The sequence below is a fragment of the Artemia sp. Qi Xiang Cuo genome, chromosome 19 (assembly GCF_049724085.1).
Source record: "Artemia sp. Qi Xiang Cuo chromosome 19, ASM4972408v1, whole genome shotgun sequence".
Taxonomy (NCBI): domain Eukaryota; kingdom Metazoa; phylum Arthropoda; class Branchiopoda; order Anostraca; family Artemiidae; genus Artemia; species Artemia sp. Qi Xiang Cuo.
Genome location: NC_142812.1, coordinates 43,024,419 through 43,041,550, shown reverse-complemented (window position 1 = coordinate 43,041,550; position 17,132 = coordinate 43,024,419). Strand labels below are relative to the sequence as shown.

Genomic DNA, 17,132 nt, shown 5'->3' with positions numbered 1-17,132 from the left:
CCCTTGTTTTCTCGGCTTTTAAATTATATTCTTTTTTCTTGTGTGTCGTAACTAGGTTAGGTCATGGTAAAAAAAATTTGCTTCAATATGGATGTTAAATTTGAAGGTATACTGAAGGTAATGCAACTACCAAACCTCTGATTAGTGAGAAACTCTAGCCTCGCCTTCCCCCCAATAAATCTTTAAGTATATGTCTAAAGATTTTAACGATTATCTATATAGCTACCTGTTTTTCACATAGTTCACTCGCTATCTACACAAAAAATTGTCTACTCGCTATCTACACACACAATTTTCTACGTTTGTTAGAGCACTATCCCCAGGAGTATTTTTTAATATTTGATTATCACAGAACCGTAGGGAAAATAGAAAAAAACTATATAATTTTTTCCCCTGTATTTCTGTGCCATATATGTAACATATGATCCCGTAACATAAACGAAGAATCCTCCAGGTACAACACTGATTCATTATATTACTTCAACTAATAATCCAGGATTCTGTTTTATAGCATTTTTCTGAAAACTGCATCAAAAGGTCTGACAAGATGACCCTAATAGGGGAATAGGGAAAGCTCCAAATTTCCTTAACATTGTTATTGCTTTTATGATTCAAAATGTTGATTAAAGAAGTTTTTTCTTCCTTCAAGCTTTTAATTTTTCGTTCTTTCTTTATTTTAATTCCATTTTCCAATTTTCGATCCTGTTTTATCCCATTGCTTCACCTTTTCATATGTAAGTTCTTCTTATGTTTTAATGTATAATCAGTACTATGTAAATCGTGTAGTAAATGAGGGCACATAACTTTTTACTGGATTTGCTCTAAATTGAAATAGGGACATAAATAGGGAAGTGCCAGGGGGTGTGTCCTCCTTTGGATTTGAACATTCATAAAATACTTGTCAAAAGTAGGTTATTTCTCAAATATCTGAAAAAAAAAAATTAAATTTGAGTGCAAACACAAATACAAACACAAATTCTACAAATTAAGCCTAAGGAAGAAGTTTTGGGAGGCTTGGACGCCCCGTTTTCCTTTTTCATCTAAATCTTTGATGCATCTCTCGCATGTTACTAATTTGAGCTCTTCTAAATTTTGACACACCTGTTTCATCGTTTTTCCTCATTTCAAAGGGGGAAAATGGCTAATCAAGTAGTTGTTTATGTTATTACTATCATTATGGAATTCTTCCCTGGCAAATAAATAATAATAGATAATAATATATTGCATAAAGAAGGAGCTCAGACTTCTCTTCGAAATTTGTTGTTATTATACATTTCAAGATAGAATGTTGCGTCTAATTGCTTTTTTTTTAAGTTGAAATAGCGGGAAGTATGACAAATGCAGCTGATATACGGTTCCATATATTCCTAATCCGATTTTTCCAAGTCCAATGTCCAATATCTTTATGGAGTCAGTCAGATTTGATTTAAATTTTGTGTTCTCTCAGGTGGTTTTGATCAATGTTAATTATCTTATCTGCAGTCACATTTTTTCCTCCCCTTCGTTTTACTCTTTCAAGAGCATCAAGATCCTTGTTGAACGGAGGCTAGATGGTACTATGACCATTTTCCTGGACGGGCTGGACCAGTGACCTACAAAGTGCAGCAAGTACTCGCAAATTGTTAGACCTGAAGTTTCTTCTGAAGATGCTGGCTACCTTGGAAACCTTTTTTTTTACTGTTGCTTCATAGTGAGAAACGAGGGCTAGATTGCAGTCCACAACGATTCCCAGGTTTCACTCTACTGTGGTTTTGATAAGTTTTTAGAACCTAACGTGCAGGAAGTCACTTGCTTTTCACGCTGAATCACATTGTGATTCTTCTCAATATTAATTTCTATCGGCCACTAGGTCAACTATCCGTTCCCAGATGCCATCAATGTCCCTCTGTATTTTTAGGGTATTTTGTTGACGTCACTGCACGATATGACTTGGTATCATAGACATCAAGGAAGATTGTTGATTCGATTCAATTGACAAGGTCGTTAATATACAGATTACAGAAAAAGAGCCAGAGGACTAACCCCTGTGGAACACCATTGTTACTCATTTGTCTATATTCACAGACAAATAGTTTTCTACCATTAAGAAAATCACTTATTAATTTCAACAGACTGTTTGTGGTGCTGAGGGTCACAAGTCTGTAATTTGCCACTTTCTGTAGGAGTCGTTTGTGGAACACTTTGCCGAATGCCTTACGTAGAGAGATAAAATCTGCTTGTACACTTTTATCAATATCTTTACTCCAGTCGTCCACTGTAAGAAGCATTTATATCTCAGCTGATTTCTCCAAACTGTTGCTTTGTTAAAAAGCCATTTGCTTTCAAATGATCAACAACATGGTATGAAATAATTGAAATGAATATTTTACAGCTCGTAGAAGTCAGACTAGCCGAGTGGTATTCTGTAGCAATTTCTTTTTTTCTTGCTTTAAAGATCGAGGTTACTATTTGACTTTTCCAAATCTGGGGGAATGTTCAAAGCTCGAGAGATTGCTTATAGATCATTGTTGGAGGGTTTGCAATAGCGCTTGCTGTTTCTCTAAGTACCTTTGGATGCAGTTCATCTGATCCACAAGACTTTTGGGCTTTTAATATAAAAAAAGTTATATAATAGTAATTTGACACTTTGGTATCTTTTGGCCTGCTGAATTCAATTATTTTTTTTTAATATTTTACTTCTGTTGCCCGATTGAAGGAAGCTAAGAATTTTCTATTTAGTATATTTGCCTTCTTATTCAGGTTTTCAAACATGTTCTGTGTTTCGTCATCGCCTAAAGGAGGTATGCAGTTTTGAATGCTGTTAGTTTTTTTTTAGAAAGATATGCTTGTTTTCGGCTGTATGCATAAATCGATATGAATTAGGAGTATATATCCTGTGCTGAAGCAAGGTAGCAAGGTCTTCTAGTTTATGTTGCTTCGATCCATTCGCATAGCTTCATAATTCCCTTCGAAATAGCTCTGTTTTGGTCTGTATTTTGTCCTTGTTGTTTGTGTTTTAACTTCGAAAGCAAGATGATCAGACTTCCCAATCGATGAGAGCAGTTTTAGGCTGCATGTGTAATCTGAATTTTTGTCGTTCAGTCATCTTTGGCCTGAGTTCATTTGACGTTACCAGTTTTAAGAAATCAAATCCTTAAAGATCAGGTCTTCAGAAGGTCAAATACACGGTTACAATTATGGCATTAGAAAATTACGTGTCTGTTGTTTGCTTGAAGGGGGGGGGGGGGATAGGCGTGGTCTTGGCATGGAGCTTTACAAGCAAGATGTCTCAGAATGTTCTGATTTGTAAGGATGAAATAAGAACAGATTGAATTTTCTGTCGTAAGATATTTACCAAAGACTACAGCATAGATATTATACAGTGTGGAAAATTCCTATTCTCTCCATCAAAGATTTTAAGGAAATATCAGTCGCACATCTTTCGTCATTAATCCGCCTTCGCGTGTATGCAATGACACATTTTTAGCGCATTGCGATGGGAATATAAGAGACCTGCTGGAGCTATTGCTGTGACGCTTTGGGAAACTTCCCAAACCACACGCTGTGATATGTCCCATTTCCATAGTATATAATATTTATGCTGTGACCAAAGAGTAAAATGAGCAATAATACATATTCGTGCTGTGTTCGTCAGTCTTTGTCATGTATTCTAATTATTTTTTCGCAGGTCAAGTCAGTTCAAATGGTGCTGGAGAGATGAAGCAGCCGCCTACGGACTCTGGCAATGAACGCTTGTCATACTCCTTAAACAGATCTGTCGATATAGTGCAAAAAGTACGAAGACGATTTTCCAATGCATTGGGTAGCTCCATCTACAATATTCGCATCACTGCTAAACAGCTTTTTGACTCGCTTGGAATTAATCTAGAAATGGTAAGTTTAAGCTTGTATGAGAATTCAAAAGCACTAATTCAAAATCTACTAATCTTGCATGCTTAAATATTCGATATACCAGGGCTAATTACTGCATTTGCCGCATCTAATTCAAATCGAGTGTTTTGTTTTTGTTTCTCCACCTTCGTGGGATTTCATGGGGGGAGTGGGGTAGTCTGAGATAGTCACTGAGGTTCCAGTTGCTCCATCTACAATATTCACATTACTGCTAAACAGTTTTTTGACTCGCTTGGAATCAATCTAGAAATGGTAAGTTTATGTTTTTATGAGAATTAAAAAGCAATAATTTAAAATCTAGTAATCTTTCATGCTTAACCATTCGATATACCAGGGCTAATTACTGTGTTTGCCGCATCTAACTCAAATCGAGTGTTTTGTTATTGTTTCCCCACCTTCGTGAGATTTCTTGGGGAGTCAGGTAGTCTAAGATAGTCCCTGAGGTTCCAGTATGATTTTAAATTTCCTCATATGACCTCCAACTACATTATTGATTAGATAAGCTCGTCTGGTATTTGCATACATTTAATAACAAAATTTTGTTTGTTAATGAGTGTCATTGGAAGGAACCAGGGTTACTAACAGTTTTGCTTGTCAAGCTGGTATTATTTTAGCAGGCTTCTAGTAAGACTTATAGAAAAATCTATTGGAAAATGACACAATAAATACTATAAATTAAAAATTCAACTTCGCAAATATTAATTTGTGTAGTTATACTTTCCTATTGCAAGATTTTCAACGTCAGTAGCAACGATGATAAGTCGCTAGTCATGGCATTAGTCTATTTAAAACCGATTAAAAATTCTCATAAGGGAGTTGGAGATGACACTCTAGGAATTATTTCTACTGGGCGATTATTGCGGGGGTGGATACAGTTTCTCGACAAACTTTTCTGCTCGCAAACTCCTTTGTGAAGATGATCAGCAAATATAAATTTACAATCTTCTCGTAACCATGCCCGGAGGTAGTTTTTTATAGGGTCGTTTTTTGTTTTTTTTCGGAAGGTTTTGGCGTTTACCTATGTACTTCAGAACGAAAGGAGAACAAAATTCAACATCATAAGATTGATAAGGAGAGCCAAATAAATCTTGCTTTAGAATTGGGTCTTGCCATAAATTCATTACCTGAATAGATACCAGACAACATAGAAAAGGCATTGCAATATACGAGTAGGTGACTAAACACCCCGCACGAGACTGTTTCCTCATTTTATGAAACTCCTCATTTTACCCGAAAAAAGTACTTCAAGACCAATAAAGTACTGCTGAAAAATCATTCCTGCATGTGGTGCTAGATTGGCGACGAAATAAAGGTATAAAAATTCCAAATATCGCGTACGTCTTTTTTTCAAAATTTTGCTTTATTTTTCAAAATCCCATTAGAAACACACGCACACAAAAATAACTTACACTTCTGAAATATTGAGTGGAAACATGTAGACGGACAAACAGAAATATTCCTTGATTTTCTTTCTCTGTATAAATATAGTTTGTGTTAATTATAATACTTTAGTATTTCTGTTGATGATGAAGACCGACTGTGTCTTCGAAAATATTCAGTGTTTTTGTATTCGTTTTTCACTGTACAATAAATGATTTATCCCTACTGAAGCTTTTATTAGTTTAGAAATATTTCTGTTTGTTTCAAGTTTTAATATTGCTCATTAATTGTTTTTCAACAAGTTTCTTTTTAACTTTGTTTTAAATCTAATTTCAGGTTGCTTTTCAAATCATGCTTAAGCCTATGCAAGATATTATGGGGGCCACTGCCCCCACAGCTCCCCCACTGCTTGCTGTTAAATTGTATAGATCAATATTTTTAAATTGATTGGAAGCTTTCTACTTTGGTAGCGTACAAATATTGTGAGGATTAACACAAATTCTCTTGCACTTAATTTCTTTTGTGTAGTAACGAGTGACTAAAGCGATCGAATGCATTTGAAAAAACGAATATAAGAAGAATAGCTAAAATGAACTTGAAAAGCAAGTTCAATTCGCAAATGAAACAACTTAATTGCGAAAGTGCTCCCCCTTTTTTGTAAAATCTTAAAACCAAGGACTTCTTTCAACTTATAATCAAGCTTGTTGTTTCTGTAGATAGATGCTGACTTAATAATATCATGTCGATAGTCTTCATCATGGCGGTTTTTGTTGTTTCTTTTGAGTGATGCCGACTTGATAGTTTCCAGTCGATAAGTCTGATCGTTTTCGTGCTTGCTTTTAACTCTTCCTGAAACAGATCAAACAGTAGAACTCCCTTACTCCTCACCGCTGCTATTTTTTTTAACATAACTTTTATTAAGAGCTACTGCCTTCTCATCCTGTTCGCGTCTGTTTGACGGACGCGAACTCTGTTCGCGTACTCAATTTGACAGCGTCCTTGTTTTTATTATGTGCTCTGTTTTTGTCAACAGCTTGTTTAGCTCGACTTTCATGTCTTTCTTTTCCTAAGTTTTTTTCTTCGATCTTGTAATTCCAAATACATGAATATGGTATCTTCTTAACCTGAAGGCTATTTTTGAAACTTTTCTATCACTTAAAAAGATTACTAGATCCCAGAATCTGCGATCAAATGATCCCTCTCTTAACTTCTTACGATCATTCGTTCAATATGATGTAGTCAGTGAGAAAAAAATTCTTATTCCGTAACACGTTCCGAATTAATCCCCAGCCCTAATTGATAATCTCTCCTGTGCGCTTTAATGCCCCCCCCCCTCGTAAGTTGAATGATATTGATCAACATTTTGAGATGATCATTTTATTAGAAAAAATGGCAGGTCTAATCAGCATGCTTTCAGAGCCGCTATAACCCTCATTAAGATCCTGAATTTTGCAAATTAGCCATTTTTCACAGATTAGTTTTACTAGAAAAACCTTTAAATATTGTTTACTAGGCCTATATTTCTAGAGTTTTACAAGAGTATAATCTGGAAACGACACAGGTACTGAGTAAATGGCAAGGCGCTGGGGTCACCCGTGTTTTCTAATTATTTGTGTTCCTTTTGTTTGATCCTGTGTTTCTTTTTCTTAGTTTCAACAGGCTTTGACAGTGGTTTGGTATCATCAACTATTAGCTGTTTTGTCTTGAAAAATGTAAGTGATGCTGTTGATTCATATTTTTCCTGACATAGCTCCAAAACTCTGTAAAGAATGGACCACTATTTTAGTGGATCTTTCGCATGATGCCAGACGTCTTATTGTAAGATAATACGGAATAGATACCAAACAATGAAGTTTTTTGAAAATTCGCATCTTCCTCCAACTTAATCACTTATGGTCTTTTAAGAAGGGCACTAGATATTTTAGTTCCTGTTCAGGCAAGCCCTCTCCTAAGCTACTAGGGCCATTGGTTCGAAACGACCACTCCTGGTGGAAAAGACAGCAAATAAACACGCATCCGTGATCTTTCTTCCGAGAAAAAAAAAAAATCCACATTTTTGTAGATAGGAGCTTGAAACCTCTATATTATTGTTCTCTGATATGCTGAATTTTATGGTTTGATTTTCATTAATATCACTCGAGTTTTTGAGGGTGTCCCACCTTTTTTTCGAAAATAAGGCAAATTTCCTCAGGATCCTAATTTTTGATCAGCAACATTAAACTTAAATGAATTTTATACATTTGAGATCGGCATAAAACGCCGGTTCTTTTGCAGTATTAATTACTATAAAAATTCCTTTTTTTAGAGTTTCGGTTACTATTGACCCGACTCGCTCCCTACTTACATGTCGTTATTACGAACTGTTTGATTAATTAATATTTTTCGTAGCTTGTAAATATAGCAACTTGTGCTCAGAGCAAGACTTTGAATTTTCCTGTATATAGAAAACCAGTAGGAAACTGAATGACTCTAAAGTGAAAAAGCCATCGTCACTATTTTAACTGAAGTTGAAGTTCTTTTTGATTTGCTTTAACCCTACTGTCCGTACCCCTATTTTTACTACTAAAACTATTGCAGCTGGCCTTTAATTGTAAGGAAAAAACAAGTTGACTTGTAAAAAAGCGTTCTGACTCAAAAACCTATCCTTCTTCTGTTTTTTACTTAAAGTTCCTTAGAGAAAATCAATTTGTGTTTTTTTTTCTGGCTAAAAATTAAAATACAATGAACAGATAAATACAAGAAAGGGTAAATAGGTGATTTTTTTTGGCTTCCTCTTTAAGGTAACTTAAGGAATTGTATGAAAGATCTTAAGGCGAACTGGCCAGCCACGACAAAAAACCAACAAAGAGAAAGATCTCAGTGAAAAAAAAAAAAAAAAACGAGATTGCGGCCAGTAGAGAGAAAAGAAACGAAAAATGTAAAACAACGCGGATATTTCGCCTGTATCCAAACAAGGCGTCTTCAGCGCGAAAGAAACACAAGAGAAACAAGATAAAAAAAAACAAGCTAAAACTAAAAAAAAAACAATAAAACCACCACCAAAAAAAACAAAAAATACAATTGTCGCAAACTGGTCCACGTAGGGAAAAGATGCTATTGTAGAGTTAGGCGAAATATCCGCGTAGTTTTACATTTTTCGTTTCTTTTCTCTCCACTGGACGCAGTCTCGTTTGTTGTTTTTTTTTTTTCACCGAGATTTTTCTCTTTGTTGGTTTTTTAGGAATGGTATGATTGGCTGAAAGAAGGTGACGTTTGTCGTTACAAAAATAAACCGGTGCAATCAATCCACAATTTCCGACGCAGAATTGTACTATTTTGCAAAAGCTCATGCAGATGCCTTAGAAGAACTTTAACTTGGCTAATTTTTCTGGGGCTAAATATAAATTGTTAATAGATAATGTTTGTCAAATTGAAGAAAAATCGGTGTCAGGAAATGCTGATATATCGGACGATTTTTTTATGTGAAGAGTGGGCGAGGGTCACATAGGGGCATACATTCATGAAAATACAGGGGGGGGGGGGAATATATTTTTAAAAATCTTAGGCAATTTTTGTTAACAAGCATATAAAAAAGGTATTGCTTGAATGAAAACACCTAAAAAGATATTTAAAATACCTGGGGGGAGGGGGGATCCAAGTCGTAATCTTTCTTTTTCTTTGTCTAAACTACGGAAAATTGTACAGAGTGACAGTTATACTTTTTAGCCAAAACGTTGACGAAATTATAGTTGGTTAGCTGCAATACTAAAAGCAGTCAAAGACTTAACATTATGATACTAACAACAAGCCACAAGCGAGACTTACACAGAAGCCATACAGAATAGCAACGACATGAGAGATATTTCCTTTGTAAAACCTTTCAAGTTATTTTTTCGAAGGCCATATTTTGCTAATGATGCGATTGAAAATGAACAAATATCCGTATGATTATATCACCAAACTAAATAGATTAGATTATTATTCAAAACAGATTGATACAAATTTTTTCATTAAAAGATTCCAGATTACAAAGAAATATTCAATTAAGAAAAAATGAAGTTTAGATCCAAGATAATTTTCAACGACCAACTTTATATGCAAACTTTATCAAGAGTTTGAAACGATGGTCAAAAATATTTTGCTTATTTATTTTAATTTGGACTTCAGATAATTAATATGATTCATGTCATACAATTAAAGCCGGAATTTCTCTGTAAGTGATTATTTATGAAAGTTATTTGGTGTTCAAGAACTATTTTAAGATACGAGTTTATTTTGTCCACAGTAGGCTCAGGAAAGCTTGGGAAAAATTTTGGCAGGTTAGGCAGACTGGTTAATTTCAAGCTTGTAGGACTAATAGTGACACAATTCTTTTTTCTTTCTTTTTTTTTGCCCTCCTACAAATTTTAAATTATCTGAAATGGTATTGAAGTAGCAGCTTAGGATAGGCCACAGTAGACAGAATATACAGTATCGACAAAGGCTATACTCTCCATTAAAAATATGTGACACAGATTTAAAACCACGCAAGATTCATACTCCGCCTTCACGCACGCGCAATGACAATTGTTTCCGATCTATATATTACGATGAGCTTTTGGAAACTAAACTAAGGCTATGACGTATATTGCCAGGGACGATACGCGCGGTATCAAATGTATATCGTGTTTGGAAAAAGAACGCTACAGTCTACTCTACAGTGGGATAGGTAAAGGAAAGAACAAGATGGCTTAATGTTCCACGTCATTTTTTTTACACTACCACCAGTTTACACCCATAAATAATAAACATATCACTTTAGAAATCAACTATGAATATTGATCAAATCGAACTGTATCAGTGTTTCTTAGTAGCTTTAGTTAGCTTATAGGCGAGGTAAAGCTTTTCTATTCAGGAATTTGGTGGATAGAATTCCTGATATTTTAATGTTTAAGGACTGTGAAAATATATTTGTGTTTCTTAGTCTTAGAACTCTAATGTAGCTGACTACATGATTGAACATGCATAAGGATTAAGGCCGAAAATATGGGAACTTTTTGACAAACGCTTCCCCTTTCCAAAGAAGTTGGAATCATACGGCCAAAAAACACTATTGAAAAGAAAATCCCCAACTCTTTGAAAATATATTTCCTCCACTTTGATGATTTGGACTTCGTCCTTCTATTTAAGTTTGTTAATAGGACAATTCTAACTTAGTACCGAAAATGAGATTGGGGGGGGGGATTTTGGAATGACGCTAAATTAATGGAAAGCTAGAAAATATTTCAATATTATGATAAATACAGGAAGTAATTGGGGAAATCCTATACATTTTAAGATTTGGGGGGGGAGAGGTAAATGGGGTCCAGACTCGAGTCCTGAATCCGTACCAGCATAATGCTCAGGGTAGCATAATGCTTTCCTATCATCTTTTTCACATGATGAATTCAGCCCTTAAGTGCCAGTGGCAGGCAGATACCTAGTAATCTTTTCAAGAGGTATTTTAAGAATATTTGCAAAAGCTGGTAATTTATATGTAAAGACAGATAGTACGAATAATTTTTTACTTGAAGGGGAGTTGGATCAAAGCCCCCCTCCTTCTCGTGTTTTGTGCACATGTTTGGCCTGGTGAATATGCACTTGCTATGGGTGTAGCCTCTGAATATTTGCTTGGAGTGAAGAAACATTCTTATGATGTCCACTTACAGACGTAAGAAGGCTAATTAATTTGATTTTTCTTGATTTATTAAATCGAAAGCAGACGATAGCTTTATTAGCTTAGGTATAAAAGTATTCTTCGTATCAGCTTTTCTCAACACGTTATTTTACGTATTCTTTGAAATTTAGGATAAAAAATTAACACACTTAAACACAGTTACTTTACACTAACACTTAAAAGAGGACAAGAAGAAGGCATCTCCAAAAGAAGAAGGCAAAGATTTTCAAAATATTTAATTTTGTTTCTTTTTACAGCTTACGTACCTGCGTGAAACAGCTAGTTCTGCATTCTCCATGCGTCGTCTGTCGGAACTTTATGAACAGCTAACAAATGAAAAACTGCCTGAAGATGCTAACACTGATGATATTAAGGGACGTTCGTTGAGGCTAGCAAGGGTCCTCACGCGTCGATTATTGACTACAACTCAGAGAGCTATGGTAATTTTTTTCCGATCTGAATATTCAAAACAGAAACTGTTTGAGATAATAAATGCCTCCTAAAATGAGGGTATAAACAAATGTGTCCGCATTTTTCCAGTGGAATACCATTGGGAAATATTTTGATTGGAGGGGGGTTGATTTTAATTGGTCAGGAGGGGGAGAGGAGGTAAAAAATGAATTTCTTTGCAAAAAGAGTCGTATTTTGTATTTAATTATCATAAAAGGATTCATGTTCTGTTTATTTTTGGTAGTTCTGGGAGGCATAGACCTCCTCTGCACCCTTTCATAAAAATCCCCGTGTAAGAATAAAAGAACCTGATGCGTCGTTGAGTCGTTGCTCTTTGTTTTAGCATTGGGTTATCCACAGTGCGAGAACTAACTTGTAAAACAGCTTTAAGATTTCAGGAATTTGCTTTGAAATGTTCGTTTTAATACAGAAAATTTTATAGCTTGGGGGAGGGGGGTCAAAGGCTAAAGAAAGGGTTATATATCGAAAAGTATCATATTTTGTTGTCACGTATTATTACAAAAAAATCTTGTTTGAGTAAAGAGTAGAATCCTAACTTGAAACGAAAAAAACGATTCTTGGTCTAAGCAACATATATCAATAAAGTTAGCGTAAATTAGCTAACTACTGGTAGTTCCTTATAGTTTCCTTATAGTTGATAGTAGTATTAATACTCCATTTAGTAAACCTTTTAAATGAATTTATTAAATCCAATATTATAAATAAGTAATCACAAGATAAATGTAAAATAAAATAAATAGTAAAATTCTATAATAAAGAATTTAATTTATTTGATAATTTTTTTGGTAAATTTACATTTAATAAGTTTAATAAATATTTAGTGCAACTTCCTCCTCCCTTTATCCTGCTGAGCTTCCCTTTGATAGCAGCTCAGCAGACGGTTATTGTCACTTATTTTAGAAGTTCGAAAGTGTCACATACAATCTTTACGTATAACAGTGAGGATGTGTCTTCTTACATTAGGATTTTAGTGTTGATGCCTTACCTTTGGGTCCCAGTGTTGATACCTTACTTTAGGGTTTCAGTGTATGGTTGATACCTCGTTATATCCCCATTAGTGCTTAAAATCAAATTCAAGTTTAAAATTGTTTAATTTTCAGGGAATAGTCCAAGCACTTCCTGGTCTGTCATTTCGAGCTGTGCGTGACCAAATTGATGTGGTAGCTGTTTTCGTGGCTGAAACTGGTGCACAGTTTATGAAAGCAACTAATCTTGAAAGTATCAGTTCAGAGGTCTTAGCAAACGTTAGGACAAAACTGCCTGCAGTTTATGGAGCTTTTGTTACTGCTCTTGATCTTACAACCTCTTCGTTGGTAAGTTTTAAGTGATTCTAATCGTAGTCACCATGACTTATAATAAAAGACGGACAAACTACCACAGGCAGTTTAACTATTGCATTTCTCTTTATTTTTTAGTCATTGGGTGGCAAATCTGCAATTTCAATTGGATTGAGGAAAATCAACTGATACTAGATTACAGACAGCATATGACTTGTTAAGATCCTTGCACCTTTTCTTCTATGAATCCAGTAGAAGTTTTTTTCAGGTTTTGAAGTAGTTATTTAAGTCTGCCTCTCTATTAGCATTGTTTGCCACCATTCTTGTTTGATGTATGTTGGGTGTTTTACCTGTTGAAGTATTTCAGTGCCTTTTCTGTAATATCTGCTACCTATTCAGGCAATAATTTATTTTTCTAATTATGAACTTATTCAGGATTTTTTCCCGGTGGGGGGGGGGGCTACAAAGGAACTTTAAAAAACGCTTCCAAAATTTGTTTATATACATTTTTGTTACGTTTTTTTCGAAACAGAAAAAATTCACGGGGGGGGGTTCAAACCCTGTGCCCCCCTGGATACGTTCTTGGTTCTAAATATAATAATATTTTTTTCTTTCCTAATCCTATTTTTTAATTTTCGGTTATTATAGGGCAGAGTCAGTTTATTGCGACAGGTGCTGCGATCATCGTAAGAATTTAATACCAAGATTCAGCTAATGAAGATTCAATATCAACAACTGGATTTATCCAAAATTCAAATTCCGTTTATTTAAAATTTGCTGAAGTGTAGGTAATAACAGACCTTATCGTTTATACTTAGCTTTATAGAGGAAACTAATAGATTAAAAAAATAACAACATGACCTAGAATTTGAAATCAGTTGCGGCTACCCATTGTGCGGCCCAGAATTTGATTCCGGTGATATGGATTCCGGAATTTGACCCGGTGATCATGCGAATGGGTCTTCATGCATGAATATCTTATTCATCATCTTCTTACTCCAAATAAGAAGATGAAGAAGAGAAATAATAATACAGGATCTTAGTTCGATCTCGGTTGAAATACGGTGAAATACAGGATCAAGATCGGAGTTTGATCTCGGTTGCAGCAACCCGTCACCGGATGCAGATTTTCATTACTGATATGAGATATTGCAGAAGCGTTTCCATGATAATCCAAACAACAAGAAGAAAAAAGTAATTTCAACAACCTGGAGTTCAGTATCAGCTAGAGTAACCTGACGCAGGGCCAGAAAGCTAATTCTAGCGATAAAGTTATGTGAGAGGGTCTCTTTAACAATCCAAACAAGACGAAAAAGACATAAGATAATAATGGCTACAAAAATAAGAGCCCAAAAGCCTCTTGCGAACTCAGATTTTATGGTAAAAATTCTCTGTCTGAATACACCATCAGCAGCTAATAAAATCTATTTCAAAAATCAGGTTGAAACAATGTTCGAATTGAATCTTTGTATGTTGTGTTGTGGACCATCTACATGGGACCATCTACATTGTGTTGTGGACCATGTGCTTTTTATGTTGTATCTTATGTTGTGGACCTTCTACGATTCAAACTTTTCCGATAAATCCTTTTAAGGCCTTTTTGATGATAAATCCTTTTAAGGCCTTTTGATGATAGATCCTTCTAAGGCCTTTTAGACGATTTGCACAAGTGCTTCAGCATACAATCAAAACAAAAGGATGCATAACTAATGAATTCTTTCTGATGAGTTGCTACTAAGCGGAAAAATATAACACTTTAGCTGCGAAATAAACCATAAAGGATAGCCTGACGTTCTGCAAGTTAATCTAAATAAATAGGGCTGTTCTTTTACTCATCTTTGTGAACGGCCCTAATGTGTGCAAACTAATATTTATGGCTAGGGTTCACTCAAAACTAAACAAAGAATCAAGTGCAAGCAGAGACGTATCCAGGGGGGTTACTCGGTTTACCCTCCCCCTCCGAAATTTCTGCCCGATTCCTACAAAAGTAACAAAAATATATGTAAACAAATTTGTGTTGTGTTCTGTAATCTTTTTTTGTAAGCCCTCCACTCTTCCGATCAAATCCTGGTCACGTCCCTGAGTACAAACGAAGTATTTACTAGTAAATTGGATTATAATTTATACCCTTGCCAAAACTACTTTAAAAAAAAGGAGAATGCGCTAAGCCTTCCTTCCATGTTTACTGCATTGGCCGAGTGCTGGTTTAAGTTGTATTTTGAGTGGTTATTAGAACGTATATCAAACGTGTACTTGCGAATCATTTCGTTTTGGGGTGGAGCATTACTTAAGAACAAAAAATCAAAAAGGTAATTTATGAAAATATAATGAATTACAGGACAGGCTGTAAGAATATCAAAGATTGGGGGCACAGGCGTTTTTTGTTTTCTTTTTTTTTTTTTTTTTTTTTTTTTTTTTTTTTTTGAGGGATAGATAGTTAAACATTTCTTAGGCCCACCCTCTGACAATTCTCTGGAGTAGTGTTATAATTTCTTAAATTCACAAGCTAAATACTAAAATTACTTGGTTTAAATAAATCTAACGTTTTTGGAGTAATATCTTTGCATGACTACATGCAATACCAGTGCATAATTCTTTTTGTGTGTGTGTGGGGGGGGGGGGGGTGTGGTACCTCAATAGATTATATTATAAATATAATATGTTAATATAGACGTTAAACATTATATATATCATTTTAAATACACATTTTGATTTTTTAAAGAAGATGTGTATTTGTTGAAAGTTCATAAATTTACAATTGAAAAATGCAGTAGCGACGGTAAAAAAAAAGTGTTCTTAAACTTATTTTAATTCTACTTGAAGAGTACATAGAAGGTGCATCGTTTTTTCCCGACTTTTTTTTTCTTTAACCCCATTCCCAATAGATCAAAAACTGAGTCAGTCACCTCACATCTCTTAAAAATAAGTGTTACATTGTCGATAATTATCTGCTTTATCAGTAGATATAATTAATCATTGATTGATACCATAACTACGATACCGTATTTTAAAATGTGATTTCTCAACCTGGGAGATTTTAAAATACGGTATCGTTCTAATTTTTTTAAATAGAGGCTTAAATTTCCATGCTACACTTTACACTTTAGGCATTTGAATTTCCTAGTGCTTTTGCGTACGTAAATTGACTTGTAAGAAAAAAGGCTTCATGAAAAGGCCCTCAGGAAGAAAAACTGAAAGGCTTCGCAGAGCAAGCGCATATAATTTATTTCTTCTTTTATTTCTATAATTTATGGTTTCTGTATAGTATTTTGTTAGGGCTCTATTATACAGGATTTGGCAACTTTCATTTGTGTAGTAAAGAAACAACAACTTGTGTCTTTTCTAACGATATACTTCTACTTTTACCAATTTCGGCCAACATTTAGCAGCTCAGAGCCTGAATACATGAGCTAAGGGGACTGCGTAAATTTTACAAAAAAAGAGGGAGGGGTTGCCAGAAATGTGTCATATTTTCTTATTTTTTATATTGAAGATATTTGGGCAAGTGAAGAGAGGACTGAAACATTCTTGAGGAAGGCATTAGCAATTTCGTCATACGTACTTCCCTACAGGCACCCTTGACTGGAACAGCTTGTCCATATTAATTTTTTCAATAGTGTAATAGTAGCATCATTTCAGATTGTGCCAAAAGGGAAAGGGGGGGACATGAGAAGTGCAATGTCAGGCCTAATTGAACATTCTCAAAACACCACTTTTTCTCTTTTTTAATTCATCTCAATTTTTTTTTTCACTTTGTTTAGATTGGCAGAAAGTATATTTAATTCAATAGTTTTTAAAAAAGTACAGTACACTGCCAATCATGTCTGCCTATAATGGAATGTAGGGTCTCCCTTATCTCTTTCAGATGGATTCTTGAAGCCCTAATCCTGTAGCAAACTTTTTTTTTTTCATAACTAGATCCTTCCGTGGGAAATGTCACTTTAAATATGAACCTTTCATTTCTCAATTTTATTCAAATATGAATATTATTTTAGTGATTTAATTCTGTAAAATGACTGTTCCAAGAAAGAAGACCAAACTCCGACGAAGAAAGTAGTAATTTAATAATTGCGCAATTACAAATATTTTAAAGAAAACGTTTGATTCTTAATTTACCTTGTTTTGTGTTACTGATTATTATTTGTTTCAAGGTCTTCCTCTTCCCTGGACTTCGTGAGTCTATCCAAGGATCGTCTGAAGGGATTAAGGTACGAATTGAAGAAGTAGCTAGGAATAAGGAGCAACAACAACAGAAGGATGTCCCAAAACCATCTGAACAAAATACCTTTTCAGAGACCTCTCCTCGTCGTCGCAGACCTGATACACGGAATGAAAATAATTCGGAGAATGTTGAGCAATCTGGCTAATAAGTGTGTTTTATCGTAATTTTTTATTATATATTTTGAGCCTATTTGGTAATAAATTAGTATTGCATTAGA

General features: G+C 34.8%; 1 protein-coding gene across 2 annotated transcripts in view; it reads left to right on the top strand.

Annotated features, from left to right (window-relative positions):
* LOC148940876 (perilipin-2-like) overlaps positions 1 to 17,132 on the top strand; it is a 53,631-nt gene extending 36,499 nt beyond the window's left edge. For both annotated transcript variants that reach the window (XM_089104766.1, XM_089104767.1), the window contains exons 5-8: positions 3,668 to 3,873; positions 11,203 to 11,385; positions 12,517 to 12,729; positions 16,845 to 17,132. In XM_089104766.1, coding sequence (XP_088960892.1) covers positions 3,668 to 3,873; positions 11,203 to 11,385; positions 12,517 to 12,729; positions 16,845 to 17,060 — 818 coding nt within the window. In that variant the 3' untranslated portion in view covers positions 17,061 to 17,132. The remainder of the gene's footprint in view (positions 1 to 3,667; positions 3,874 to 11,202; positions 11,386 to 12,516; positions 12,730 to 16,844) is intronic.